The sequence below is a fragment of the Phytophthora ramorum genome (genome assembly GCF_020800215.1).
Source record: "Phytophthora ramorum isolate Pr-102 chromosome Unknown Phyram_PR-102_s0003, whole genome shotgun sequence".
Lineage (NCBI taxonomy): Eukaryota > Oomycota > Peronosporomycetes > Peronosporales > Peronosporaceae > Phytophthora > Phytophthora ramorum.
The window spans coordinates 3,146,510-3,172,446 of NW_027150649.1; the positions used below are offsets into that span (position 1 = coordinate 3,146,510).

A 25,937-nucleotide genomic window follows, 5' to 3' on the forward strand; every position below is an offset into this window, starting at 1 on the left:
CTACGATAATCACCATGTCCAAGCACAACAGCACACTTTGGTATTGAAGGCACGGCGGCTTCACCGCTTGTGAGTTGAACCTTGTACTTGTTCAGGCCGTGGAGCAAGAAATTTCGACTGTGCGCTTGCGTTTTTGAAGTGGCTCTGCTTGCGGGTATGTGTAAGGTTTTGCTCGAAGCACAGAAATGAATGGAAACTTTCAGTGAAGCAAGGCTTACTATTCTACCAACCCAACCAATTGATCTCACCGTCGCACTTTCGCTATTGCGGTCGATCCGTTTCACATTAGCGATCACTGCTGACACTTTTACTCGCCTCGGGTGAGCATCGGCGCTGCGTCGGTCTCGAGTAAAGATGATGGCGATGGAGCAAAGTGATGCCGGGAAACCAGGCCCAGTCCGATCGCTAATGAAGCAGTCACACCTACTCAGCCCCAGCAAAGTGTCGATCAGTCCCACAACTCCGTCAAATAATAGGAAGGCTGCCCATCGGATGCTGATGATGGTGTGGATGAGCGTCGGAATGCTCCCTCTGCTTTTGCAGGCGAGAAGTTACCTGAAATTCGTCACGCCGCACAAACTAACGGATAACCTCGTGGTTCCAGTCGAAGCAGCGAGGGAGACGACAAATATGGCAGAATTCTGCCCCGTGGAAGGGCTCTTCATCGCGAACTCGTGGTGGAATGTCGCGATCACGCACTATTATCAAGTGCAGCACGGGCACATTTGCCACTTTGTGATACCTCAGTACAACATCCACGGATCATACGTTCTGGGGACGGAGAAAGTTAGACAATCAACAACGACACCAGCAAGCTGCGCAGGAGAAAGTTATTTCTTTGAGCATTATTTCTACCACGGAAGCATCGGGTACTACGCGTTCTATGAGGAGGCTGTGGGAACATACTGCGCGATCGATAAGACTGCGTACGTTCTCGTTCGTGGTCTCGGAACTTTCGATATCAACGGCTCGGCGCTTGCGCATGACAGAGGAGGATTTGCCTACAGGAACTCGTACTGGAGTGGCGTCTTTGGGTTGCTCTGGATGGCATATCGCGTCCTTTTGCTTCGAAGAAGCTACACTTTGTGCAAACGTTATGGAAAAAGATACGATCACATGCAAGAAAAGCTGAGTCGCAAGTCTGCCATCGTCTTCATGCAAGAGAATATGCGGCTAACAACCCACAGTTCGACAAATTATTTTCGAATGGTGATATTGTACATGCTGCTGGAAGGAGTGATGAACGACCTCTTTCTTCTGATCGCTCAAGACGGATCCACTGCTAAAATTCAGTACATCTCGCTGGGTTACAATTTATCTGGCGTACTTTCGATGGTGTTCGAGATCGTGGAGAGCATGAAATGGATGTCCGAGAAAGTGCGCCTTGTTTTGAAAAGGCTTCTCTTCAGCTATGAAACTAGTCTACTTGGAGAACTTCTCAGCGCTGGATTAATGAACTGTTTTCTCACGTGGGTCAATCGCTCCAGCTTGAAGGAGTCAAGGCCAACAGCTCTCGCAGTGTCGTATTACGTTTGGGGTTTGGTGGGTCATATTATCCTAGTGCTCGGTCTCACTGCATTCATCACGTCTGTCCGGCTTCTCTTCTCTTCAGCGTATATACTATGGTATCATCGAACATTGGCGGTGTTAGTAGCACCGTGCTCTGTAGATACAACATTGGGAGCACGCTGTAAGATGATAATGCTGGGAGGGTACGTTTGGAAGAACAAAACATTGTACTACAACATTGAAGCTCTCAAGGCATTTGGTGTCCTTAAAACGATCGCAGAAGATGGAGCTGAGTATTTTGTCTTTCGCAGGTTGATGTCGATAAAGACCCCGAGAAACGAACTGCTCGTGATTGGAAGCGTGTCGGAGAATCAAGTAACCCCTTGTAGCGAGAGACTTTGTACTGGATCAGTCACGCTATTTGATCGTCATCTTGGAGGCGCTGTCAAGCCCAACCAGAAAGCACGCATCATGTTCGTTAATAACAGAGTTCACGCGGATACAGCACCACAGAATGGACCTTTAGTGCAAATTTCAGTAAATTACTAGTCCATATAGTTTGTTTCCTGTCCTTCCATTTCAACCCTTGCGAACTCATCCGAGTTCGCAAGCCTCTACCTACACAGGTAGCGTAGAATGGTATTTGGCCGATGTTCAGTGACCTTCTTTTTTGCCGAGAATCTACCTCGGCTCGAGTTGCTTATTCACAAGTGCTCTGAGTTGAACCGCACGATTCAAACTCGAAGGGTGTATGAATGAACTGGCAGTCTCCACGACAGGATCATGAGAACGAAGCTTCTCAGGAACCGAATCCTTCGCGGTCGTGAGCTGCAGTGGGGATTGTTGTCGGGTAGTTGTCGCTATGACGATCACTTAGGAGCGATTTAGCTTGGTTTGAGTATGGCGCAAGTTGAAGCTTGAGAGCTGCATGTACAAAGTTCACGAGATACCGTCACTTGCTACTGCGCTGCGCTGCTGGTCACGACGCCCCGCCAGGATCACACAGGACTGACAGAGTTCAAATGGGTCAGAGAACAGCTCGTGCGGCTGCTGATGGAGGAAGCTATTGCCCTTGTGGAGTGGAGATCGTGGTCCAGAGAGCAGCGTATTTGCTCAGTTCACCAGCTTCATTCGTAGTGCCCCACTGTGAAGATCGCTACGACCCATATCATTTCGAAGAAAGAGAGCAGCAGTTATGCAAAAGTCCCAATAGATGGCGGCAGCAACCTCTTACCAGTGCGGCATCGTCTTATCGCGCAGCTAGCTGACGCAGCTATATCGGCCGAATCATGAAAGGACAAAACGCAACCGTTGCAGAAACCCCCCAATAGTGCTCAGTAGGACTGCACCCCGCGGTCATGCGATTGTCGAACAGCATTAACATTTGCCACACCTCTCCCCACAATTGTCCTCGGCAACCATGGCATCCGGCTCAAAAACTGCCTCCGGGGACAAGAAGAAGGCCAAGAAGAGCAGTCGTTCAAGTGCTGAGGCGTCTTCACGCAACAAGGACCGAAAGAGCAAGGACAAAAAGTCCTCTTCCAAGAAGGAAAAGCCTACCGTAACCACTGAGCTAGCACCGCCGTCGCCTGTGCCTACTCCGCCACTGGTTCACGACCCGGACGCCATTCAGTTGTTTCGTCGCTATGATCGCAATCGCTCTGGTGTCCTCACACGACTCGATTTCCTTCAGCTCTTGAAAGACTATGCAGACCCAGCAAGTGGATGGAGTACGTCCACGTTGAGGCCGCCACTGTCGCTAACAGATACAAACGGAATCCCGTTAGGTTACCAACGTGCTGACCGGAACTCCGAGTTTGAGGCCGGTCAGCTTTTCGAACGGTACGACAAGGATCACACGGGCGCTCTCAATCTCGACAGGTTCCATGTCTTCTTTGCCGACTTCAAGCCGCAATTGAGGGCGTTCGTTGAGGAGAGCAACTACAGATCACTTGCTCCGCCAGCAGTAACTGTAACTCCAGCACCGCTGCTTCCTGTACAGGAAGAAGAACCTGTAGCACCGACTACAACTGTTCAAGATGCAGCATCCGGTGCAGATGATGCCGTGCCAAGCCCTAAAACCATGCGAGCACAATACCGAGCAGCGCTTTGGAAGCTGCGGAGAATCTACAAGGATGAACTAATCGACCAGCGCGACAGTATCGCTCAGCAGATGAAAACTATCCGGGAAAATATAGCGAGCCGCCAGCGCGAGAGTAATAGAAGCAGCAGTGTGGTTCGCTGGGGAGACTCCAGACGCAGCAAGCAAAGTCTCTACCCAGAATTTGACAACGATGATTTTCATGATGAAAGTGGGGGTGGTGGCATTACCGAGACAAAGCAATACGAAGCTATGGAAGATGACCTCGACAGGTTGGACGAGTTAATGCGATACGTGCGGCGGTACCTGAGCAAAGGTGAGTTTTGACTATTCAGCTTCAGGTCGAAGCAAGAATTTAACCGTGCGTTGCATGACCACAGGAGACGATGTGTCACGCCGCGAGATGCAAGACTTTCTCGAGCAAGCTGAAAGTATCAAAGAGGAGGCACAATGTCTAGCTATGAAAGACTACGGTAGAATTGTACAGCGTGTTACGGCTACGCCAACGTCTACGAAGGAAAAGGAGAATGATCCGCCCTCCGCTCCAACATCAACTTCAGCTCCAGTTTTGTCATCGGCGACGCCTCCTTCAGAGAAACAAACAAACCTACAAAGTTTGTTGCGAGTGAAAGATCAAATGATTTACCAACTACTGCAGGAGCGTACAGCGATGCGTAAGGAGCGCGCTGCCGTTGAGGCCAGTCTAAAGAAACTCAGCGACGTAAGTACGCGCGAGATGAAGAAGTGGGCGCGATTGACGGACGACATGCAAGCTGAGATTGAACAACTACGCTCGCAATTGCGTTCACAATCACAGCAGCGAGCCGTAAACTAAGAAGGCACCAGTAAATAGAGATTCCGAAATTTACATACCTTTTTGTCTTCTTGTGTCCTTTGTATTTTGTCGCGACGGACGGGTACGGTACACAAACCGCGTGACGTTGGTCAACGATATCTCCGAGGACGGTCTACGGCGCATGGCACTGCCGCTCGGCGTTCCCAATAAGCTTCCCGTGTGTACAGTATTTCGCCTCGGAACCCGGATGTTCGTATGTTGCTCTCTCAAGTATCAACATGAGCATGAGCCATCAAATATCAACCTGCATTAGCGGTGTTTCGATATCGGAGAGACAAAGTTGCCTGGTTTACTGCCATGCTTACGGTAGCTCACGTCAAGTGCCTTGAAGTACTTCGAGTCCGCAGCAACAAAATCAGTCGGCCACCTGTCAAACAGCTCAAAACGCAACACCAACACACGTTGTAACAGGAATCACACGGCATTAACATACACGCGCTCTTCTACACGCCCAGCTATCTGTATCTAATCAGCGCCGACCGACGACGTCGGCACTGAAGCAGGGGTCGATGCGGAGTTGCCGAATAGCATCGTAAGGAGTTGGCTTTCCTTGTATTCGCCAGCATAACGCTCGACGATCTCATCCACCAGCTTCTTCCGTGTTGGGTACGGCCGCACATACAACATTGTCTAAAGTTTAAAGTAGGCGCACAGCGTTAGTAAAAACAAAATCGACAAGGCCAAAGCATGACGAGGAAATAAACACATGCATACCTGAGAGCGACAAACTCGATTCGCGTTCATTGCTGTCTGGCGAACGAGCCTAGCAAGGTCAGCCTGGTGCACCACCATACCAGACTGCAACGGCCCGAAAGGAGGCACTTTATCCTTCGTGTGGATCTTGATCAAGAATAGGCCACGCTGGGCCTTTCGTAGCGGATAGATCACGATCTGTACGTCATTGAAGTGACTCGTGATGGTGGACGGATCATACACGTGGGTAGCGTTGTCGCTCCAGACAATATGCACGTAGTCGTTGCCCACGTGCCGCTTCTTATCGATCTGTTGCGGGTCCGATGGCTTCGTAGGCATCATAGTAACCACATGATACATTACCTCGCTGTGAGAACTTGCGTAGTACAGTGTCGTTTTACCGTTTGAAAGGCTCCTCGGGTTTGTATCTAAACCACCCACAAAGCCACGGTGACTCTGCATTTCCACTTTCCACCCAAGCTGCGACAAAAACAACTCATAGGCGCGGCTTCCCTTCTCGTTATGAAGGATTTCTTGCTGTGTGTGCTGTTTCTTGCCCACGTAAATCACACCAAGCTTCATGGTTTCCCGCGTTGGACTCTTGTCCAGGTGCTTCAGCGATCGCTCTAGCTTAGGTCCATGCTCTAGCAATTTGAGTGTCGATTTCTTATTCGAATCGCCGTCAGGAGATGGCAACAGTCCAGCTTGAGACAAGAACAGCCGACAAATGTCGAGTGCGCTCACACGACTGTCCTTGAGATTGCCATTTGTCGTTTTAATTAAGCGCTCAGCAGCTGCTACACCAGGCTTCGTCATCCGCACCAACTGTTCATCCGCATTACGCTTTTGCAAGGCCAAGTGTGATACTCGAGCATTTACTTCCATAATCGAAAATGAATCGAAAAGCGCAAGCTGCGGTGGAATCGACGGCGTGCTTGAGTTGCTCTTGCCGTTGCTCGCAGATGTTGATGAGGCTGCAGGCGGTTGATCCAGAGCTGCCACGTACTTATCCAGTAGACCTGACTTTTCAAACCCTTCGTATTCCACAAACGACATGGCATGCTGAAACAGCGAGCCCGGAAGGCAGAACGAAGGCTCAGACGAGTCTTCTGCTGGTCCCGCAGCTGAGGCTCTAAGCGCCGATTGCGCTTTGTGAATTTGAGTTTGGATGTCGGATACAACAGCAGTGGGGAATACGATTTTTTTGCCTCCCTCCACTGTCAAGAACTCCCAGTAGATGACACTGGCCTGGCCGAGACGGTCTGTAGGGACGGATGATCGTTCGTACTTCTTCACTGCATCACAAAACTCCACTAACTCCTTACCTTCAGCGTTGTCATCCTTCGCCAAGAAGTTCTTCAGCTGCGAGTAGCATTCTTCATCGTGAATTAGACGTTGCAGAAACGAAAATCCTGGCGCTTCAGCAGAGTCCAAGAGAAGAGGGTTTGTCGACGGCGTCAAATCCATCAAGTTGTAACGCATCATTGAGTAGCGACCACCCAAGAGTGTCTTATCGGTCGTGTCACCACCGCAATCACGGAACACCATCGGAATGCTGTCCAGTACAAGATCTAACAGGCATCGTTCGTCATCCAAACTGCCTACATTGGGCTCGTTGATCGACATGTCAAACAGACCGCAAATTGTCGTTGTCGTGCGCCGCTTAAACTTTGACGCGGTCTGAGGAGGGCAGTGACACACAACTTTTTGTGGCTCTGGTACCGGTTGAGCCAGGGACCCAGTATTATTTCGTTCTTCGTGCTGTTTGGCAATGCGCTCAAGACGCTCCTGCCGCTCGTCTTTATTTCCACTGCCTGGCATTTTCTCGATCTCGGATGATCGCGACTTGTCCTTCTTCTTTGAATCGCCATTTTCTTTGCTGCTTGAACCCGAAGCAGAACTCCCATCTTCGTGAAACACGTAGCTACTTTTGATCGGGCAGATATTGTTGGAAAGGATGTCTCGCTCTTGTTCCCAGGAGGCCTGGCGTGCCTCCAGCTTTATTCCGGTGGTGGCATTCCCGCGACCACCCTTGGCGTCAGAAGGAGCAGCCTTGGTCCGAGGTTTCTCCCCGCCGCATGTTTTGCATATACCACCCACATCATCGGTGTGTTTGAACCCCACTTGCACAGCACAATTGGGCTGATGCAATGCCAACGAGTCTGAGCTCACCATATCTGTCTCCAGCGTTAGCTCTCTCTCCGCTGGGGCACCGCCGCTGTTCTTGTTGACCAATTTGGGACCTGGACCGACCCAGCTTGTCAACGAATGGGTGTCGCGGGCCATGATAGCAGGTGTAATCTCCCAAGTGAAAAGGCCAGTCATGTCTCTAACAATGAATCGTGCGCACGGGGAATCGAGGCTCCCGACAACACTGAACACGATTGAATCCATAAATACGAAACTCAGGGCTGCAGGCGGCGATTCGTCGTCGCCACTGTCACGGACAGCATCCAACTCGTTGAGCTCTGAGCAATCCGATATCATCTGGTCCACACCCGCAGGAGACGGAAATCCGTTAATATGATGCAACAAGTGCATTAATAACCCCTCAGCAGCCACCGCAGTTTCTTCAAAGCATTTCAACCATGCATGACCTGGCTCATTATCCAGCGATGCGCGCATCTGTAAGCCCAAAAACAAAAGCGGCATCGACATGCGTCTCTCAAGTGTACGAGCACGTTCCACCTCGCGTTGCCACTCACCGTCTGGCAACGTGCCCACCAAAGCTGCTTCAATAGCACTGAAAATCAATTTCTTCACATCAACATCTTGAAGCACCTCTGTTCGATGCATGATCCAGAACCGCAGACACTCAAATATTGCACTGGTTTTCTGGACTATCAAACGAAGGGCCGGGATGTCCTGTTCTTTCTTAGCTGCAATTGACGTTGCCGGCGCGGTATCAGGACTGTTGGTAGAAGGTGATGGGGCAGATGCAGGTGCGTTCGGAGCCCCGGGCTTCAGCTTGCTTTTTAGCTTACTGAACGGATCCGTAGCTTCTGCAGGATTGCTAGCGACTGAGCTCTCCACTCGACTCGATCTGGGGTTGTCACTTCCTCGACGGGCTGCCGAAGTAGACCCTGAGATACGAGAGCCACTTGTCAGACTCGATCCTGTAAACGAAGCCGACTTCGTGCCAGACCCATGGTCGCCATCCGCAGACTCAGCTGCTCCCATGCGCTCCATCGCCGCCTGCACTTCAATAGAAGCTTCTTCAACCTGCTGCTGCGCGAATACTGCTAGTGTCATTACTATCCGCGCCACAAGGGACGGCTCGAACGCGTTAATTTCTTCGTGGTAGTCAGACATGTCCTGTAAAATTGTTAGTGCGGCCATCGAAATGGAGAAGTCAACATTCTGGCACACGTCCACGAGATGCACAATCCACTCAGCCAGGTGAATGGGGTCCACAACGTGTTCTCCGTCCTTGTTCGGCCTCAAGTTCATCACGACAAGACAGTACAACCCCCACAGAGCGCGCTTTTTGATGTCTACAACATCTGTGAATGGAAGTTGGGCAATACGGACGAGAATGCGGCCAATGATCACGTGAAACTCATCCAGTGTCTCCGGAATTTCATCAATAATACCCTGCATGAGTGCGAGCTCGTCGATGCCGCAAACACCTTGAATTTTTTGCTTCCATCGTACGAAGTCCTGGTCCGGGAACCGTTTGGGCAGTTCTAATATGGCGAAAACCACGTCGAGGGCCGCATTGAGCTCATTATTCCACTCGGAGGACTTTACCTTCGATTTTTCGGCGCGACTCCAGATATTTCCAATAATGATTTCGTCTACTGCGTACAAATAAGCGGGCACGAGAATGTTCAGACCCTCGAGATTCAGCGAGAACAAAACTGATGATTTCTGAAGCACGGTCGAAACCACCACACCAGACGGAGAGGTAATACCCTTAAACAGCACGCGGGCAAGAATGGTAAGGTGACTGCGCGTAATTGAGTTAACGCAGCGCACCGAGCAGAGTTTGCACAGTGCTATAATCGCGATACAACGCGAGTTCTGGAAATCCGTCGCCTCCAATTCACACGCAGGTAAGAACCACTCACCAAAGAGAGCGAGTACTGTGGATGGGCTAATTTGTTGCAGCTCTGACGGATGGTTGCGTTGTGCTCCAATAGCATACTCGATCCATATCTCCACAAGTTTAAGCATTCCTTCCGTTAAGCTCATATGCATCGATGGCGTCAACGCAGATACTGTTGGAGGGGGGAAGAGGTGCAGCACACGATCAAGCAGCAACGTTGCATCCGACACGTCAACTACCGTCATCATAAGAAAGTTTGCTGACGACTGAAGATATCCCTGCTTCAGCTCCCGTAGAGTTTTACCACCCGGTCCCTTTTCATCTTTACCGCCCGCACCATTCTGAGGTAGCAGCATCGCTCCCTCCGGCGTTACCTTCAAATAGGAGTATCCCTTGTCCATGACGTACATGAGTAGGCAACTCGAGAAGCGAAGCTCGCGCTTCCAACAGTTGATCATTTCAACACCAACGACCTTCGAATCCGCTGGATTGACCAGCCATCGCCGGATAGCGATGGTTAACTCCATCCAGATCTGGGCATTTGTAGCTCTTGCGACAACTGCTGAGTGCATCCATACGTGTAGGACGATCGATAACATCGCAGTAAGAACGGGTCTGTTCCCTGGTTCGCGTAGCAGGATACAGTTATCGATTGTGGATAGCACAAATTTGCGCAGGTAAGTGGATGTGTAGTCGTCCAGTCGCCGCTGGGAGACGAGCTCCAGCAGCTCAATGCAGTGCAACAAAATTTTTGAATCATCTAGCTGCACTGATGGATGAAATAGCTGTGACACGTGCGAAATCATTGCCCTTGAACTCTCGTTCATTTGTGCCTTCATGCCCGCTGGAACGTACTGCGCTCCGGTACAAATGCCAGAGTAGAACTTGATAGCATCCACCACTAACTCTGTGTCACGGTACGCAAACCGCTGCCGAATCGTTTCCATGATGACCTCCGAAAATTCACGTCGCGACCAAAGGACCTCCATGAAGTCTTCCTTCGACCGCAGTTTGTAAACCCATCGTGCTACAACTCGCTGAAAACTGCCGGGGCAATGATGAAAAAAGCCAAGCGTGTCTCCTTCCTCCTTCAGCTTCACTTTCAGACAGATCTTTGGATACAACAACGGCATATAGAACTTCATGATGAGCTCCGCCCAGAAAACGAATCGGTCACTGTTTCCCGACGGCTTCCCGGTGGCAGATAGCTTGCCATGCGGATCTTCCCGTTCCAGACTTAAATCCATCAGAAACTTGAGCATATCCACGGGCTCCTCCGCTTGCGTCGGCATGGGTCTCATCCACCCTTCCACATGTACTCCTTCATTCAGAAACTTGTCGGGCAACATAATACTGCCGCCTCCATAGGGAGAAAAGTCCACACTTTCCCTCAGCAGCTCCAGATGCATATTCTTCCTGTTGGGCATGGCATGTGACAGCATAGCCGTGCCTCTGCCCTCCTCATCATCTTCGTCAATGTCAATCTCAATGCCGTCGCTCATGAGCCGAATGCTGCCCGTTCTCGACGCCTGAAAACTCGACGTGCTCGTCGATGGCATGGCCGCTAGCTGCTGCAGGTTCCTTGTGGCGTCCGTGTATAGAGCCAGGCACCGGAACGCGTATTTCTTGATCATGGCGTGGTTGTCTCGCTTCAGCAACTTGGCGAATAGCATCGAGACGCCGTTATTATTCCAGCCCTCCCTCAACCTGGCCGCGTTGTTGCGCAGCAGCACCTCGAGGCCTTCAAATACCTCGCTCCAGTCCTCAGCCTCCAACGGCTTGCGGCGCTGCTTGCGGAACGCCGTTTCGTGGGGCGCATACAGCGTCTCAAGCTCCGTGACGCAGTCGTTGACGACGCCAAAGACCAGCGCGCTGTTACTAGCGTCGGCCCAGAAGTCCGCGACGGCCGCGGCATGCTCCGGGCCCACGTTGCTGGCGCTTACGTCCTTGGACGCCCCCGATAGCAGCGACTGCACGGCCACGGCGATGTTGCCCCCCGCTGAGGCCTCCGATCCCTTGAGGAAGTCCAGCAGCGTGCGCAGCCGCTTGCGCGGCGGTCGGTCGGGCGCGAAGAACTTGGCCAGGCGCTTCATCTCGGCGGACGGCGCCTCCTTGCGCGGCGCCTTGGCATCCGCCACGCGCTTGGACGTGTCCATGGGGGGCTCTTCCGCGCGCTAAACTTGAACTGGGTATGCGAGGGGGAATGAGGAATGGGAGTGATGGTCACTGAGGTGTCGTACTGATGTGGCATACACAATATTCACGGACAGTAGTCGGGTTGTTGGTACATACCGGTACCCGGTATGATGACACGCGATGGGTGGAAATAGCCTTGTGAAACCCCCGGCTCGCCGCCCACGCCAAGTCAATTCCGTGTACGTTGCTTTCCTGCCGAGTCACTGGGGATTTGCTGCTCGCTCTTTCATGGCCGACTGCGATGCCTCATCGCAAAGTGTACGCAGCCAACGATGAGCCACACACGGAGCTGGTTATCGCGACGGAAGAGCCGGTGGCCATGCCAAGCAACGCGTTCCATCTTCCAAAGGCTAGGACGCATAGGCTTTCCATCTCCAGATCCTGTCGACGACTTCAGCGCCGAGTTTTCCGCCCTGTGGTTAAACTGTACAAGAAGCTACCGTGGACTACACGCCAGACGATCAGCGTGACGGTCAGTCTATCTGCGGTGCTGTATATTTTCCTGACGGTGCCCTTCCGGATCGCCTTTTACTATAATCCATTCCAGCACACGGAGACGGAGCAGGTGCATCGATGGACGGAGGCGCTCAGCATCTTCACAGCGCTGGATATTGTCGCGGATGTTATTGGGTTATTCGAGTTTGTGGGCTTTTATCGCGTTTGGATGGACACGTTCTCGCAGCTCTCGGTCTCGGTTAGCTTCGAACTGGGCAAGAAACTCACACGGGACGCCAATCGAGTCAAGACGCCGACTTTTTTGATCCGGAGCTCGTCGGCGAATGGATTGCGACATGGGAAAGCCAAGTGGACACTTGCTTCTATTGGACCAATGTCGTCAATACTTGGAGGTGGGGGAGACGACGCTGGTTCACGGCGCAAATACGTGCTGGTGCGCAATGTGCAGTTTGCACTCGAAGTTGTAGCTTTGTTGCCGATGGAGGCAATACCTGCCGCGTTAGGGGCGTACAACGTGCTGCACCTGGCGCGAATCACAAAGCTATGTCGAATATATCGGCTGCGTGGGTGTATAAAGCGAATCACTAGCATATACTCGGACCGAGCCTGGGTCCAGCATCTCTCCTCGACGGGTATAGATACCCTAGTACGCAATATTGGCCTCTGTGCGGGGCTTTGTCATTATGTGGCCTGCGGATACATGCTCATCGCGCATGCACATTGCGGTGTATCTCTCGAGGCGTGTCACGAGAATGTGGAAACGAGCTGGGCCATCCGAGACCGTCTTGTGGGTGCTTCTATAGCGCGAAAGTATGCTCGTACGCTATATTGGGCTTCAAGAACGATTGTTTTGCTGGGTTACGACGACGTGACTCCTGTATCGAATGCCGAGACAGTTTATGCTGTTTTTGTAACAATCTTAGGTGCGCTGTTTGGATCGTCGCTGCTGGCAACATTCCTCTTCATTTTTCGCTTTCGAAATGCGCGCTATGCAGCCTTTGCTACACACGTAGACAATGCTCGTGAGTACATGCGTTCTCAAAACATTACACGGGCTGTTCGTCGCCAGGTGATCGCATACTTCAGCTACGCATGGAATACACACCACGGTCTTGACAGCGAGGAGGCCTTGCATCTCATGCCTCGACACCTACAATCGAAGGTTGTCGCCACCCTCAAAGCTAGCCGTGTCAAACAAGTCTGCTTCCTTATGAAAGAAAGCGTCGAGTTTATCAACTTACTGGCGCTTGCACTTGTGCGGCGGGTGTATTCCCCTGGAGACCAGATAACTGAGCCGAAGTTCAATGCGCAGATGTTCTTCGTGGTTCGTGGCAAAGTGGTGCTTTCAGCTTTTAATGGCTCTAATCCGAAGGAGTGCAACACAGGAGATTTTTTCGCGGATAGCTGTCTGCTTTATCCCGAGAAGTATGAGGAAAAAGCTGTTGCAAAGACGTTTTGCGAGCTTTATGTTCTCGCCAAAGCAACATTTGATGAGGCAGTTACGCATTTGCACAGGGGCAACGAATCTGAAGTCCGTGCCCGAATGATTGAGACGTTGGACAAGTATTCAACGCAGCTGCGCAAGACAAAGAAGTTGCTTGGATTACGCGGAGGACACGAAAACACTGGAAGCACACACAGCGTCAGTGGTGATGCCCATTCGGGTGAGATAAGACATGGTGTGAGCTGGCGCTTTCCAGGCTCTTCGTTTCGTGTGCATTGGGATACTGTTCGGTTGGTTGCTATTGTCTACGTCGCGTTTGAAGTTCCTTTCTTTTCCGTATTTATCGCCATGACGGATGATCAAAATATGTTTGCAGAGCAGCCAACATTCGGCATGCGCTATGCGTTGACACTGCTGGCGGAGATGTTTTTTGCGGTCGATCTGGTTTTACGTTCGTGGTATTTCGCTTATGTAGATGAAAGCGTGATGCTTGCAGTGGAACAGCCGGATCTCATATTTGCTGCGTATCGGTCCAACGGGTTCTACGTTGACCTGCTTGCGTGGTTACCCGTTGGCGTTGTGCTTGATTCCTTATCAATCAATGCAGTTCAGGAACGATTATCCCTCCTTCGAGTGCTTCGTCTACTGCGGGTTCGGGAGATGCCAACGTTGCTTCGGACTATTAGCGATTATTACAGTGTCAGTTCAAAAACGCATCTCGTTGTTTCTTTGCTGTTGGGTGTCACGTTAATGTTGCATATCGTGGGATGCGTGTGGTTTGAAATGGCCTGGGTTGCGCGGGGTGCAGCGTATGAGAATGCCTCTCGCGACGTTATGTCGGAGTTGTCGCGGGCTGAATGTCTGTATCACGCTACCCATTTCCAGAACTGCTCATGGGTGAAGTTCGATTGTTATGCCCACATCGGTGAAGCTTTTCCGCTTGAGGATCCAACTTCATTATATAAATCATCGTTTGCCTACCTGCGGTCTGTGTACTGGGCTGTCGTTACTCTTACGGCGGTGGGCTACGGCGACATCGTTGCCTTTTCTACCGCGGAGAGCTTTTTTGCGGCATTCTGGGTTTTTGTGGGCGGCGTTATCAATTTCGGCGTGGTAGGAGCCATGTCGAGTACTATTTCTAATGTAATGGCGACGAGGCATCATCACATCGAAAAGATCAATACGCTCAATAGTATTTTGGAGCGAATGGATATTTCGGAAGAGTTAAGCGCTGAGATCCGACGGTTCTACCACCACCAGTTTGTAGAGCACAAGCATGCCTACGAATCCGAGCTGCTGTCGCATCTGCCTGACCAGCTCTGCTACCAGATCTCATCGTTGTTGCATTCTGAGGCTGTGAAAAGTGTGTCACTCTTCGATTCGGCTACCACTGAGTTTCTTCACGAGATCACGGGCAAATTTCGACATCGCAGTTACCAACACGGCGAGACTATTTGCCTTGAAGGTGATATTTGCCGCGAGTTTTTTGTCTTTCTGCACGGAAGTAAGGTAAACGTATTTTTCCACGTTCGAAAAGTGCCCATACGTGCCCTTCACCAAGGTGATTGCTATGGTGTCAGCGAATTCTTGCTCCGGAAGGCCCATACAGCTACGCTCTTAGCTGCTTCTCTTGTTCACGCGTCTGTCATGACTCGAGAGCAGTTTGACGTGATTCAGCGAAAGTTTGCGAGTGATCTTAACGATATAAAGGAGGAAGCACAGATCATGTGGGCTGAGCATCAGAGATGCATGCGTCGTGTAGTGTGCAACCTCGAAAAACTTAAGCTGCAACCACACATGATGCAAATATCATCACTTTTCTGTCAATATGAGAGCACGGTAACTGTGACCAGCAAAAATGGCAGCAGGCATGGGAAGTCAACGCACCATAATGCAGACGCAACGCGCACCACCTTTACAAGCACCTGGAATGCAATGATCACGTTTTGGAATATTTACAATGCTTTCTTCGTAATATTTCGGATTTGCTTCCATTCGCGCATCCACTTTTCCGGGGGTATTGGTACAGCTGTGTGGCTAGCGGATTTGGCTTGCGACTTCTGCTTCGCGATCGACATTTATCTGAGGATGTACTATTTCGGCTGTACCGAAGTCGGTTTTGATAATCTTTTGAGCCGACAGGAAAAGGATAATCACTATCTTCACAGCTCGACATTCAAGTGGGATCTTGTGGCATCATTACCGCTGTACGTGCCTGCTGGTAGTGGCTCGGCCATTGCCAGTCTCTGCCGGCTGCCACGACTTGTACGATGCATCGATCTTCTTGTGTACATGGACGACGTCATCGTCCAGATTCAGCAACACTTTGCATCTCACAATGTGTCAGCATATTTGAGTCCCGCAAAGTTAATGGTTATCCTTGTCCTCATGGCGCATATCACTGGGAGTATTTTCTTTTTGATATCTGAGAATGAGTGCGAGCACGTTGAACGGTGTTGGATGGAGCACGATCACCTTATTCATGAGTATCATCATTCTGTCCCGATACTCTATGCCAAGTCTTTTTACTGGGCAATTACGACGCTACTTTTGGTGGGCTCACGAGAAAGTGTACCCCGAGATACCGCTGGCACACTTTGGACAGGGTTCACGTGTCTGTGCTGCACCTTTATCATCGGCCACATAGTTGGCGAGATTTCAGAGCTGATTCTTGAGCTTGGCAAAGAAGTCAAGCAGTACAAGAATCGTATTGCAAGCTTCGACAGTTTTGCGAAGGAGAACGAATTACCTGAGAGCCTCCGCGAACGCGTAGGGTTTTTCTTTCATCTACAGTTTGAGCACACTGAAGGACTTGATCTACGCAGCACAATTCATGATTTATCTGCAAATCTTCGACTCAAGCTCATGCTTGAAATCTACGGCCACTCGATCGCCCTGCTACCAATTCGAAGCTTTCTCACGCCGTCACAGATTAACAACCTGGCTCTTCGTCTTCATTCTGAGCTCTACATCCCAGGTGACAACGTTCTAGTCGAGGGTACGTTTGGGAGTCGTTTGTGCATTCTGCGCAAGGGGTTAGCTGCTGTCTTGTGGAATAACTCAGTTACGAGCATAGCTGTTCTCATGGAAGGTGCGCTGTTCGGTGAAATAGCTTTTTTTCTTTCTAGCCAACGAAGACTCGCAACAGTGCGAGCTACAACTTCTTGCGAAGTGCTTTACGTCACGAAGCACGATTGGCAAGATTTGTGGACAACAGATGGCGATCTATCCGATATTCAGGTACAGAAGCATGCTCTGCACGCTATCCTGGATTGGGTCCGTGCTCGTCTGTACCGTTATCAGCGAGCTACTTTGCGAACGGCGCGCAGAGCTAAACGGCTGCTTGCAGCGCGCCAGACTGAAAACAGTTTGAACCCAAGTGCTATTGCATCAAACGAGAAATTATTGGACGTGTCATCAGCCACGAGCTTGCTACCGACGCGACGGAGTAGCCAAACGTTTCTCTCCTCCGAAATCCAGCTGCTGGAGTTAAAAACGCTGTATCTTTTGACCAAGACAAACGCGCTTGCAGATCGCTTCCGCCAGGCTTTGGCATCCCTTCATGTGCGGCGGAGAGCGTCGTCAGCAGTATCGACACGTAGCGCACGACCAAGTATCACACGGACCATGTCACGAACCGTGCCACGGACCAAACATCGTGGCCCTGCCAGCGAAAGGTATCGCGGCACTGTGGGTGATGCGACTACGCCAGCCGCCCAAGAGACTGATATCCACATGCTTCAATTTATGGTCGACGTGAATCCAGTAAATAAGCTCTTACGGAACAGTTTATCGAGCGAAAATGTTCGTCGCTTGGACACGGAAAGTTGGGCACGCTACAAAATCTTAGTGGCGATACAGCATACTGCGGAGAAACTGGTGGAAAATCTTATTCCATCAGAAACATCGTTCGTTCGTGGAGGGCTTCATGATCGCCCGCACAGCAAGATAAAAGTATCCCGAGGCATCACCAAACGCCAGTCATCATCGTCTTTCCACTTTGAAGAGCATGGAAGTCGAAAAACAGCGCCTTCTTCACCCGCAGTAAGCCGTAGAATAACTAAGCTCAACAACGCAGCTATGATTGCGCACAGCATTGGCCTGACTGACCCCGGTAAGCAGGGGGCAGTGACGCGGAGGCGCCGACTTTCCGTTGTAACGGTCAACGAGGAAACCCAGCAACAAAATCTTCCAACCGAGGTAAAGCCAACATCTCAGAGAAAAATAATTCGTCGCAGTCGTTCGCTTCCGCTCTTTGGGAGTAAATATTTTGAATCTTTGTGCGAAGAGGGAAACGCAAGTTTGAAGGTGACAGATGAACAAGCGTGGCGGGGAAACATTGACTTTGCAGTCATACAACGTTGTCAACGACCCCAATATGCTACGCAGCTTCAACTGTATCATCGATATCGACGGTGGAAACATCAAAATCAGAGTGCCCCGAGTGTACAGGCTCCAGTTAGCAGTGCTACTACTCCGAAGAGGCTGGGTGAATTAAGACCATCAAGCCCCTCCCTGCGAGGAACATTGCAGTTTCTCGGTCCAAGTCGTCGGACAAGTAACGGTGGCCAGCGGCCATCGTTGGTAGGGGGAAAGCTTCAATTTGCTAGTGACGCCCCTGAAACTACCGACCCCCAGTCACGCGCGTTTATCAGGCGCATCAAGGAAGTTGGCAAAACTTGGGATATCCTCATGCTTGGTGTGGCGATATACCACCTCGGAGTTACCCCGTTCAAACTCTGTTTTTCGACGGACTTAACCGAGCTGCCGGCGAACACTCTTCGGGCTTGGTCAGGACTCGAGGTTTTCATGGATATTCTATGCCTACTAGACGTGGGCTACAGAATTCGCTATGCTTCATTGGCAGCGCATAGCATGGGTGCTTCATTGGCTAGCTCACACAAAAGCGGTTTTCTACGACGGATTTTCGTGTCCAACCCAGCCCTTCGTTCCGACATTTTAGCCATGTTGCCCCTGGAGCTTCTTCTGTTTGCCACTGACGTGAGGATCCCACTGGCATATGCGCCTTCTATTGAAGAAGAGGCTCACGCGTCTTGGTGGACGTCACGCTGGATGTTCAGGATGAATCGCTTGCTGCTTGTGCGGCGCATTGAGCCACTATCCGAGCAGCTCTTTCAGTACCTTGTGTACGATCGCAAGTTGCCAATAGGCGATGCGTCACTATACTTTATGCGGGGATTGGCAACTTATCTCACAATGGGGCATATCTTGGCCTGCATCTGGTATGTAACGAGCGAACACGCATTTCATCGCTATGGGGTATCGTGGCTCTCGACTTCCGGTATGTTGACGTTCATCTCAGACGGGGCTTCCACAGTCGAAGATGCTGGGCGAATGCTTACAGAGGGCACCACATCATTTTATCTAGACCACGTCGCTCTTTCGCGAAAGTATTTGAGATCTTTACTCTTCTCCATGGAGTGTATTTCAACTCTATTCTACGGCGATATCGTTTCGATGAACCCATTAGAACTTGTAGCGGAGATTATTATCACGCTATGGAGTATTTACATCTACGGTGCGCTGGTTGGTGCTCAGGGTGAATTACTTAATGCACGAGCACGGCGTGAGGCCGCGTTTGAGCAAAGTCTGGGGGAGCTCCAGCGCTATCTGGTACAAAATGATGTACCAAAGAAAATCAAACGCCAGATCAAGTCTTACTACGCTCGGGTTTGGAGACGCCGTAAAGGCGAAAAGGAGTTTGCAGCTGTCACTGAGGCCTCACGCGTTCTGTACGAGGACGTTGTGCTTGCCACGCTTCGAAGCTTCGCTGCACGAGTTTCAGTTTTCCGCTCGTTAGACGAGCACTTTCTGCGAGGGTTACTTGTGTGTCTCCAATACGTGGTTTGCTCCGAAGGTGAAGAGGTGACAATGAGAGGTGATGTCGACCGTAGCATGTATTTCATTGCTCAAGGACGGGTCTTGGTGAAGTTAGATACCGGCGAATCCATTCGCGAGCGCGGCGATTTCTTTGGCGAGCTGGCTTTGCTCTACGGTATCTCTCGCCTCGAGACGTGCGTGGCACTTATCCATACAGAGATGTACCGACTAGATCAGCAGCCATATGAACGCTTACTGCATGATTTCCCCCATTATCGCGAGCGAAATAAACGGGCATGGACCAACCTAAGTTCTCCAGCCCCGGACCGCGTGATACTCGAGGAAATACTCCACAATTTCCAGAATGGACACAAGAGTAGTGCATCGAGCTCTGCAGACTCGCCACTTATTGTTGATACGAGCGATCTTGTGGCTAACGCAGAGCGCATCGACGCTGATGTACCGTATTCACACATTTACAAGTTCTCAATGGAAGTGTTAGCTCGAATGCACACAGTGGACCCGTTAGAGGCTAGGGATCTCGTGCTTAGAGGCCGCGCTGGGGCTCGCAAGCAGCTCAAAGCGTTATTGGGTCTAGCTACGTTCCGCGACGAGCTGCCACGGAAGGAAATGCACGACAATCTCCCACCTTTCCCGACTGAAATGGTGAGCGCGTTTCGACCTCGAGGGGAGGAGGAACCGAGTCCTCAACCGAACGCGATTCATTTCGAGAAGACTGTAGAGAGAAAGGCAACAGCATCATTTGTTGCTAATGATCTGCTAGTGCATAGCGTATCGTACACAAATCTACTTGACTGACTGTAAGTCAACCGGTAAAATGTAAGTTGACAACTTACTTGGTTCGTTCAGCAACTATGATGCAGCTAATGCCTCAGTTGGCTGTCCAGCGCTGAGGCAGCGTTCGTCATCAGAACTGGAATTACTCGTTTAACGACAACAGCAACTGGACGTTCTGAACCTTGAATGCATGGTATCCCGTGGACAAAGTGAGATGTGGAGACAGGACTATTTTCTCTGTTCATGCTGTGAAGATGCTGAAAAGAAGTGCGAGAAGAAGAGGCAGTGCAAGACGTAAGAACTGAGAGGCCGCAGATCGATCAGGCCGTGTGCACAATAACGTTACCTTCGGTTGCACACACGCGTAACAAAAGTTTTAGCGGAGGACCGTCAGGATGCGAAGGCGACATTCCTCAAACTATGGCCTGCCATCACATTGGCAACTAATTTAATCCCGCGTGAGACCCTGGGAGTTGTCTCGACATTTTTCGTGTTGATTATTTCAGAATATATGCGCGAGCGTGAAGATCGGTCACTACTCGGACAGAAACCTCATTCGAGAATCCGAGGCAAGAAAAAAAAATACGACGATACGTGCGCCCACATCGGTTTGCATTGGATCTTGTAGCTATCCTGCCAGTGCAAATCCTTTAAATATCTGCAGTTAGTTGTGAGGCTGCTGTCCGTGAAGCTTGTTAGACGTCCCGACTTCCGGACGAGCTATATGCAAAGCGTCTTGTGCTGTTCAATCGCCTCACGGCTCTTGTTTCTACAGTGTACTTATCCCACATTTACGAAGCACTTTCGAGGAGGAGGATACTCAGACCATACTTAGTCGCTCTGTCTTGGCGTGCTAGAACCATGAGCACTCTCGGGTGGCTCCAGTCTCCGTAGCTCTCTGGCAGGAAAAATATCCTCCAGCATTCGTATGCTTTTGTTCGAAGTTGCACTCGATCCGTATAACCAGGAGTCTGCACTAGGATGGAAAAGAAAAGAAAGTAAGATTGAATCGCTATCGCTACAGCTCCTAAGCGCTAACGATTCTTAAGCGGGCTTGAGCCCCTTCCCAAGTAAAAGACCCGCATATCTTGGTCTCACTATGCTCATCACAGATCTGCTAAACTGCCGGGTCCACACATAGTCACACGGCAACATAGTCACGGTCGCCGTGATTGCAATCGGAATTCCAACACGCCTCCCTCGAAGTGTCAGCTTCGACTAATCTACACCTCCGATGCCAGCAAGTGCCAGCATCCGCTTGAGACGTAACTTGTCGAGGGGCTTCGTAAACGTGTCTGCCGGATTCACATCACCGCACACCTTGTGCAGTTCAATAACACCCTTTTCAACTTGCTCGCGCACGTAGTGCCATCGTAGTTCAATATGACGAGTTCGCCGACTGTAAGTAGGATTGGTTGCCATCACATGTGCTGCCTGATTGTCTATTCCAATGCGTAGTTTCACATCATGCTGCGGAAGAATTTCCTGCAAAATGTTACTCTCCGAAACTGCCTCCATTGCAGCTTCACATGCAGCCACATACTCGGCCTCAGCTGTAGACAACGCTACAATGGTCTGGCGTCTTGACATCCAAGACACTGCCCCACCAGCCAGAGTGAACACTAATCCAGTAGTACTCTTGCGTGTTTCGGGATCATTTCCCCAATCACTATCGCAATAGCCCTCGAGCACCATACTCTTCGACTCTGCTGTCTGTCGTGTATACGTAATTCCATAGTTCTCCGTTCCTGCGAGATACCGCAGTACTCGTTTCAATGCACCCACATGCTTGTGAGAAGGCTTCGCCACGAAGCGGCAGAGTTGGCTCAGTGCAAATGCAAGATCTGGCCGTGTACTCGTCGCCAGGTACATCAGCATTCCTATGGCTTCACGGTAGGGAAAGCTAGTATCGCTATCCTCGTTCTCACCGAGGGGCTCAAAGCGAGCATTCACCTCCATCGGGTTCCCAACCGGATGAGCCCCTCCGTACCCAAACTTCTCCACAATCTCGTGTGCGTACTTACGTTGCCGAATGACAACGCATTCATCGGTTTGCTCCACCTCTACACCAAGGTAATGCTTCAACAAGCCCTGGTCCTTGATGCCGTATTCCTTGTCCAAGTCCTCGAACAATTTGTTCTTCTCCCCTTCAGCGTTGGTCGCCACCAAGATGTCATCTACGTAGACTAACACCAGCATAGTCATGTCACCCTCGAGACGGAAGTACAAACAAGGTTCAGTCATTGATCGCTGGTAACCATGATCCATCATCCACTGGTTCAGCTCTGTGTTCCATTCTCGTCCTGACTGTCTCAATCCATACAATGCTTTCTTCACCACATAGAGGTGTCCATCGACTTCGCACGGGAATCCTTCAATCGAACTCACGTACTGCTTGATTCCTAGATCCGCGTTTAGATACGCCGTGTTGATATCTCCCCCAAATAGTTTTAGATCCAGCTCTGCAGCTAGCCCAACCATCAATCGGAACGAAGACATACGCGCCACGGGTGAAAACGTGTCATGAAAGTCGATTCCTGGGCGCTGATAGTTCCCAAGCGCTACGAGTCTCGCCTTAAAGCGTACCACATAGCCTAGACTATCCGTCTTGGTATCATATACCCACTTAGTCTTAATCGGCTTTGCGCCCTCAGGAACGTCCTCGTATATAATTTCCTCCAGGACATGGCGAGCCTTCAATGCTGCCATCTCTTCCAGTTCGGCTTCACAAAAGAAGTTGCAATACTTGCTACGCAAAGCTGCTCGACGATTCTTCGGGATTCTCACATCGCTACCCCGAATCGGCCGGCCATTCTTATCGAGTATGCGTGTTGTGCGCTGCGCTACATTCATCACATAGTCATCGAAGTAGGCAGGCCTCTTGCGCTTGTGATATTCGCGAAGCCCTGTCCGATTGCGCTTCGGTTCCTGCTTAGCCGCACTCAGCTCCACGCGAATCTCCTCAGAAGGAGTCTCATCACGTCGACGCTTTCCCATTATTTCTCCACACACGCTCGCCACGACAGACTCATCGTCGTCTTCATCTGCAGGTTCTTCATTTTCCACGATGAGCTCAGCATCATCAGCTGCAGTGCCACATACACTCACAACCGATTCACTCCCATCACATCGTTCCGACGCCGAACACCCAGTCTCATTATCGTCTCCATATTGTAACACTAGCGGCTGATCTGTCTTCATCTCCATCGAAGTTTCTCTTCCTGTCGGTAGACTCTGATTCTCATCTTGAACATCAGTTACGGCTAGTTCCTCACTCTGGTGACACACAGACACCTGTTGCGCTTCCGTTTGCGCACTCGAGACATCGACTGTAGTGCGTACCATCGTCTCCACACTTGGCAATGCGGCAGTGATACCACCTAGATCTGCTGTGCTCGCCTTGCACGTGGTCGCGCGCATTTCACTAAGCTCGACATGTCGTTGTGCAGAGCGAGTCGGAGCTGCGTTTGGAGCTGCGCACGCCTCACTTCCCTCGAGATCCATAGTCATACTGGCCATGGTCTCGTTCGCCATAGTAGCAGCGACAGTGTCATCATCATTACACGATGTCATGGTAGGTGCATCAAGCGTTGAGTCAGAATCACTCGGGGCGGGCGTCTCCGCGGCACGCGTGAAGTGCAGAGACTCCAAGTCTTCGTCTTCCAACGATACGCCATGCCGGTCTCGGTACACCACGTCTTCCGTGACACGAAGATCCGATACAAACTTTGCAGTTCGATTCTCAGGGAAATAGACCTTGCAGCCTACCACATCCTCTGCATAACCCAAAACGAAACCCAGTCTTGCGTTATCATGATGTTTCTTCCGCCCAGGATTGACTGGCACGTGGACGTACGCGAGAGCGCCGAACTTGCGGATATGATGCAAATCAGGTTTCACAGCAAAAATCATCTCGTAGGGAATACCTTGTGTACCCTTGTTATATGTGCGGTTCTTAATGTACACTGCATTCCGTAGCGCATCTGGCCAGAGGCTCCGTGGAAAGCCAGCATCATGCATGGTTGCTTTCGTCATCTCAACCAGAGACTGATGGGTGCGCTCGCATAGGTTTAGCTGCGAACTCTTTGGACCCACGAGTATGTGCTCGATTCCATGCGCTTTATACCAGGATTCGATGTTTGTATTCACGAACTCACCACCTTTATCCGTCTGAACTTGATGGACTCTGTACTGCAGATTCACCTTCCGCGTCAGCACTCGCTCAATCTTGTGTCTCCCAGCTTGACGCTCTGCCCACAAGACATACTCCTTCATGTGCTGGTTAACAACGGTACTGGATTTGCTCTTCAGCAAGTGAATCGTGACAAACCGCGAGTATCCGTCCATAATTACAAGGACTGCCTCGTACTTGGTTCCGTTGTCCTTGCTCGGAATCAGCAAGTCAGCATAGACGACTTGATTCGGCTTCGTGATGTTTCGGTTCAGCTTCTTCCAGTGTGCTCTTTGCTTCTGCTTGCCAATGTGACAGGCATCGCAGGCTCCCAGCTCCCGCCGGCGCAACATCATGCCACGAACAAGATCTTTGTCAACCATCACTTTCAAATACTGCGGGCATATATGGCCCAAACGGTCATGCCATACTTTCATCGATGCCACTCCCTCTGCAGCAGTGAAGTTACACAATGCACTATCTGGCGGCGCAACCAAATCATCACTCATCGGATGTGTCACTTGAAATCCCCATGTTGCATCATGGGGTGTTGCAACAATGACGGTTCGCCCATCTTCGCGCACTCTGAACGATTGCACTTGAGGGTAATAGTCAAAGTCGAAACCCTGCTCTGCGGCCAAACCAATCGACAATAACCCGTGGGTAGCCCCAGGCACGAAGAACACATCATTCAGATAAACAACAGCGCGTTCACCATCGACATTTGTAACTAGCTCCACAGTTCCTACTCCAGCAATTCGAGAAGCTAAAGCCGGGGTTACTCCTTGCACATGCTGAGATTCATGGGAATCCGGAGTGAAAGTCACATAGTCCAATGGGTTGCCCGTAACGTGAACATTAGCTGCGGTATCAAAGTACCACCAACTACTCCGCGAATTACTCCCTGCCTCTTCGTGATCACTCTCACCATCGCTGATTCCATCATATTGATCGTCAACGAGGTTCCCTGCATCGCTCGCGCTGCCATGTTCGTCATTCTGGACGTCGTCTGGCGTTCCTGCGTCAAGCAGCAGCATGTCAAGAAGACTGGTAGCTTCGTTCGTTTCTTCATCCTCACTAGATGAGCCTCCCAACTCGCTATCCTCCCGCCGGGTTGTCATGTTCGCACGCGGCTTCCGCTTCTGCTCAGCAACATTAGCTCCACCACCTTCCGAACCTTTCGCTTTCTGGGGGCAATTATTCCTCAGGTGCTCAGTGCTATCACAGATGTAGCACTTCTTCACTCGCTTCTTCTTCGAGTCCTTGCTCTTGTTTCCATACTGTTGTCCTTCTTCAGTCTTCGGCTTGCTGCTCTCTCCCCCGTTGCCACCAATCTTTGGTCCGCCCCGCTGTCCACCTCTGGCTACCTGGTAGGCCTTTTGGCGCGAATCAGCGACGCGAATCAGTTCTCGGGTGCGCTCCGGTGTGATGAAGTTGTCCGCACTATTGTACCGAACTCCACTCTTCAGACTCTCAAACTCGTACTGATGAGGCAAACTATTCAGCATCAACTCCACCATCGTAATGTCATCAAATTGATAATTCAACGATAACAATTCAGTTCTCAAGTTGAACATTTTACTCAAGTGCTTGTTAACATCTCCACCTGGGGCCAACTTCAACATCTCAAGCTCGTGCCGAATGCTTTCTGCTCTATGAGCCATGGTCGTCTTATTTGCCCTGCTCTCATAGATTACGCACAACGCCTTCCACATGTCGGTTCCCGTGGTCTTGTCTCGGACTTGATGAAAAATATCCGCTGGCAACGACATCCCAATAAGTTGCATGATCGTTAACTGCTTGTCATCAAAATCTGCTTCAGTC

At 50.7% G+C, this 25,937-nt stretch overlaps 3 protein-coding genes across 3 annotated transcripts; 2 read left to right on the forward strand and 1 right to left on the reverse strand.

Annotated features, from left to right (window-relative positions):
- Window positions 1-2,929: 2,929 nt before the first annotated feature.
- KRP23_4115 (uncharacterized protein) lies at window positions 2,930-4,445 on the forward strand (the record flags this gene model as incomplete). Its single annotated transcript, XM_067889039.1, has 2 exons — window positions 2,930-3,926; window positions 3,991-4,445. The coding sequence occupies 2 exons, from the start codon at window positions 2,930-2,932 to the stop codon at window positions 4,443-4,445; spliced, it is 1,452 nt and encodes a 483-aa protein (XP_067748233.1).
- A 486-nt stretch (window positions 4,446-4,931) lies between these two features.
- Window positions 4,932-11,363, reverse strand: KRP23_4116 (putative Rho GTPase-activating protein; the record flags this gene model as incomplete). The annotated part of the gene is made up of 2 exons (XM_067889040.1): window positions 4,932-5,096; window positions 5,181-11,363. The coding sequence occupies 2 exons, from the start codon at window positions 11,361-11,363 to the stop codon at window positions 4,932-4,934; spliced, it is 6,348 nt and encodes a 2,115-aa protein (XP_067748234.1).
- A 7,376-nt stretch (window positions 11,364-18,739) lies between these two features.
- On the forward strand, window positions 18,740-19,963 carry KRP23_4117 (Potassium/sodium hyperpolarization-activated cyclic nucleotide-gated channel 4; the record flags this gene model as incomplete). The annotated part of the gene is made up of 1 exon (XM_067889041.1): window positions 18,740-19,963. One exon carries the CDS (start codon window positions 18,740-18,742, stop codon window positions 19,961-19,963), a length of 1,224 nt encoding a protein of 407 aa, XP_067748235.1.
- Between the last annotated feature and the right edge of the window lie 5,974 nt (window positions 19,964-25,937).